The 4,481-nt window shown below is 41.3% G+C and overlaps 1 protein-coding gene across 1 annotated transcript in view; it reads right to left on the bottom strand.

Annotated features, from left to right (window-relative positions):
- Positions 1-1,253: 1,253 nt before the first annotated feature.
- Positions 1,254-4,481, bottom strand: part of CACUL1 (CDK2-associated, cullin domain 1) — a gene marked incomplete at its 5' end in the record, with an annotated part of 43,503 nt that continues 40,275 nt past the window's right edge. The window contains 2 exons of the mRNA XM_010138370.1: positions 1,254-1,759; positions 2,746-2,789. Of these exons, the coding sequence (XP_010136672.1) occupies positions 1,719-1,759; positions 2,746-2,789 (85 nt within the window). The remainder of the gene's footprint in view (positions 1,760-2,745; positions 2,790-4,481) is intronic.

Below are 4,481 nucleotides of genomic sequence, written 5' to 3'. Positions count from 1 at the left end.
TTCCTCCCCTTCCCCACTCTCCAAACCAATAGCATTGCCAACTGACTAACGTGAAGCTGATAAAATTCAATCCGTCTACATGAAGCCTGGCTACAAAACAAAAAAAAAAGAAAACTGTCCCTGCCGCATCTGGTTTTTATCTTTTCCTGCATTTTGTAACAAATTCATGCAAGCATAAAGGGGATGTGTTGGGTTTTTTTAAACAGGCATAAGAGTTGTGCAAGAACAGTCTTTTGTTTCACTTCAGAAAGATTTTATATTACCAACTCATTTCTCTTCATAACTAAAGCTGATAAAAAATAAATCCACAGTCATAAAAAACCCACCCTGTAGACAAACTGCTTTTTCAAGTATGTTTCTCCCCTCATGAAAGAGTTTCATTAGCCACGCTACTGATTAAAACCCACGTCACAATCATTAGGATTTAGACCATAGGTCCAGATCTCCTGAACTTGGCTTGGCTGCACCTCCAGCCAAGTTTACACAAGACTGAAAGCGGGAGGCCAATGGGTGCGCGCGCACACGCCACACCACTCCTCAGCTCCGTCTCGGACTACATCCACTGTCACCCCGCATCACATTCCCGAAACAGGAGAAGTGGCACAGGAGCCACAGAGTGATCTTGGACAGGTACCATTGCTCGCTGGTCAACCAAGCGCAAGTCTGGTTTGTGCTGACGGAGGTGCGCTGTACAGACCTACCAGAGCGAAGGATTTTGCCCACAATGTTTCTACACAGCACAGCATATAACACCACGTCTCAGCGTCTCACTGAGTCTCGAATGCACATCTCAATCTATTGCAGTTATGGAAGCCAATGAAAAGTCAATGAGAGGGTTCTACAAGAGTTGGTCCCAGCTTTAAACACTAATACGTACGAAAAATAAAAGGGGACAAACTTCCAAGTCACGATTAGTGATGGTGATAGGTTAGGTTTAACTTTTCTTCCTTCCTCCTTAAATTCACCTCCCGTTAATGCAAGAGAAAAGTGCAACTTTGCAGCATGTTTGTTCACATCAAGTTTTTCCCCCAGAACACATTTTGTGGTAACAAAATACGGTCTATAAAGTTGCAAAGTGCACAAGCTGAAGGCACAGAGTACAAACACAAAGGAAAACAGCTTTCAAAATACCAAGTAACAAACAAAAAAAGAGATAAAAGAAAAATCTTGAATTTAAAACTCCCTGACAGAAGATATATTTCTATGGGACCAACTCTTAAAAGGTGACAATTTTTAAACTAACAAACAAATACTGCAAAATAATGAATTTTTATTCTTATTATTTAAGTAAAAGCTCCAGAAAATACCTTGAAGTTTAAAAACTAATACACTGACGTGTTATCTAGTTTTAAGAATGTCCTTAATATTAAGAAAAGAGTGCAAATTAGATTCTTCCTTTCTAATGCTTTTGGAAGCTGCTGATTTCGGCTGCCCATTTCCACTTTGAAAGGGTTGTTTTTCAAGGTGCATTCCTCACAAAATCGCAGAACATGAACTTGTTGATAGGCTAGACCAAGGAATCATGTCTTTCAAAGTCACCCCAGTTGTAGCAGCAACTGACATTTTATTACATAAAGAAGAAAGTCCAAAACTCTTCTTTGAGGCATAGTTCGTGTCAGAGCTTGAGTATCAGCAGTCGCCAAAGGAGGCTCCGGATACCACCTGCGCTCCTCCAGTGTCTGTTCTGGCTAGGAATAGAAGCTGATCCAGTATAGTCACTATCTGTAACCCCTGGAGCTTGCACAGGCTGATGAGCCATCTGAAATTATACAAAAAGTTCAAGAAATTCTCTCAGATTACAATTCCACCTTACATCTTTTGCCCCCTTCCCCCAATGGCCCAAAACCGAACATTGCCTCCTTTCATTCATTCCAGATTGTAAACGTCATACAGTTTTAGGGCGAACTCTTACGGTAGGAAATAACACAACCATGCTCAGCTGGAAGCACGGGAAGAAACTTGGTGGGAAGAATGCAATAAAACTAACTGAAGTTAACAACAGTACCAGGACAGATGCTTTCCCCCGATCCCCAAGGCTGTTTAACGACAATCGGGTCTTTGTACTTCAATCCTAACCTGGAACGTACGGGACTAGATTCTCTCCTGGCCAAATATTTAGTCGGCACAGAAGATGGGACCTTTGATCACCCCCAAATTAGGGCTGTCAGAAATACAGTAACCAACTAAGAGTGGAAGTACCACTCCTCCCTGTCATCCTTCCTCCCAGTCACTCCCTAATCTACACTGGGAAGAATTAAAGGTGTAAGAAAGTAAAGAACCTCACAGTTAAACACGCAGCAACCCCTCCAAACTCTCCGTTCTGTCACCGGACAGAAACATGCATCACCAGGGGGTGATGTGTATCAGAGGTGGTCTGGCTCATCATTTCATTGCCTGTTATGAGTATCCTGACCAGGTAGAGACTTGGGACAACCACATTCTTTTTTTCTCAAGACCTCAGCTTCCACTTAAAGTGGAAGTACCTTGGCCTCGCTAGCTAGGATATCTTCCTGTGTTACAGGTGGCTGAGGGACTCTAGCACAGTTAGCCAGGCTGTAGAACCAAGAATTTTGTATTATTACTCAAAGTGGTGAAGGTTCTAAGTCGAGAGACAGCTAGCTACATGTGGAGAAGCAGTCTCCGACACCTCGCCACCCCCAAGGATCCAGAAGCCCACTGCTACCTGTATGCCCAACCCTTCAGGGACTGCAGCACACTGGAGGGCAGGGGCAGATGCATACTTACTGTAAGTTAACTCCTCTCCAGCTCTCTTGCGTGACTGGTCACCTCTATGAAAGAAGGGAAGAAAGGCATTTTCGTGATAACCTGACCTAGTTGAAGACATACCTGCTCACTGCAGGGGGGCTGGACGAGGTGACCTAAAGGTCCCTTCCCCCAAATGTTCTGTGATTTTAAAAAAGGGAAAACGATAGCAAAATAACTCAGCACAACCATCAACTTTTACAGACTTTAGAATCAAAATGCAAACACAGCAGCAGTAACACAACTGAGGATTCTCATTTTACTAAAACACAGCCATAAGCCCTATTTTATAGATTTAATTAGCTCATCCTTTTGTTAAGACACTAGGTTTGATTTTATAGGATTTCTTACAAAAAGATGAGGAAAAATCACTCATATGCAATTGTTTTCCTTAATTCAAACTCCTCAACCAAACTTTATACAAGTATGTGAAAAACTCTGCATCTATCAACCTAAAAAGGTAAGATGCTCCTGGAAACCCAACAGTCAGACTCTAAGCAAGTCTGAGCTAACTCCTTCTTCAAGCAGAAGATTTAAATAAACAACTTAAGTTGTATAAACACTGGTTGACATCATTACTCCTGAAAAACGGAAGTCAAACTCCCGTCAATTTGGAAAACATCTTTTTTCCTTTTATTCTTGTGCATGCAAACTCTTAAAGCTGGAAAATCTTGCTGCTTCACAAGTTTCTTGTAATGACAGATATACTACTGATATTGTTATAAAAGGAAGAGAGATTCCAATATATTCTCATCACAGTGGTTATAAATTCACATTTATCAGCTGGAAGCTAGTAGAAATTGAGGGGGGGGTTTTCTAACAACGCAAAGAGTTCTTCCCTGAAAATACTCTGAAGGTGATGGACCTGCTGTGCTTGCCTTTATTAAGGTCTTTCACAAGAGAAATATCGCCGAGCAACTGTATTATGTTCCCATTTTCTGCAACAATAGCTTATCAACGCTGTTAAATACTATTTCAGCCAGAAGCTGACATGCCATTAATGCCGCTCAAAACACCTCCCTGTGCCGTGTTCCTCACAGTTATTGTTACAGGAAATGCAGCAGCACAGACATCACTATTTTTTTTCTCTAAATTAAAGGAGAACAGATGACATTTCATACTAACCTAGAAGAGAACAGACTTGGCACACTGATGAAAGAGAAAAACAACCCTTCAACACATATAAATACAAAAATCTATATGTGTAGGAATATAAACTCAGAACAATTCTGAAAAGTTATAAATAAATATAACCTATGATCATAACACAAGAAGCAGCATATTACAAGTTGAAGTACATTTCAAAGCAAAATACATTTTAAATACCACAGCAAAATGCCACGAGCAAAATTAACTTCAGTTCTCTTTTACCTGAGTCCTTTCACTGATGACAAACTCTAACACTTTATATAACCTCCAGGCTCACCAGACTGCACCGACTCCCTGACAGCACAGCCATACGAAATATACTGTGCAAAACATATTCGTTACAGAATAAATGCCAACCGGATATTCTTTCCACTGCAAACCTTTATTTTGCATTTATTTTGCAGATGCCACCAAGTTCAGCAGATATATCTATCTGCTTGAAGGTCGGGAGGCTCTACAGGGGGATCTGGACAGGCTGGATCAGTGGGCCAAGGCCAAGTGCATGAGGTTCAATAAAGGCCAAGGACCAGCTCATGCACCTGGGTCAAAACAGCCCCTTGCAATGCTAC

This window comes from Buceros rhinoceros, unplaced genomic scaffold (assembly GCF_000710305.1).
Source record: "Buceros rhinoceros silvestris isolate BGI_N320 unplaced genomic scaffold, ASM71030v1 scaffold6996, whole genome shotgun sequence".
In the NCBI taxonomy this organism is placed as follows: domain Eukaryota; kingdom Metazoa; phylum Chordata; class Aves; order Bucerotiformes; family Bucerotidae; genus Buceros; species Buceros rhinoceros.
This window is presented reverse-complemented; position numbering and strand designations above follow the sequence as displayed.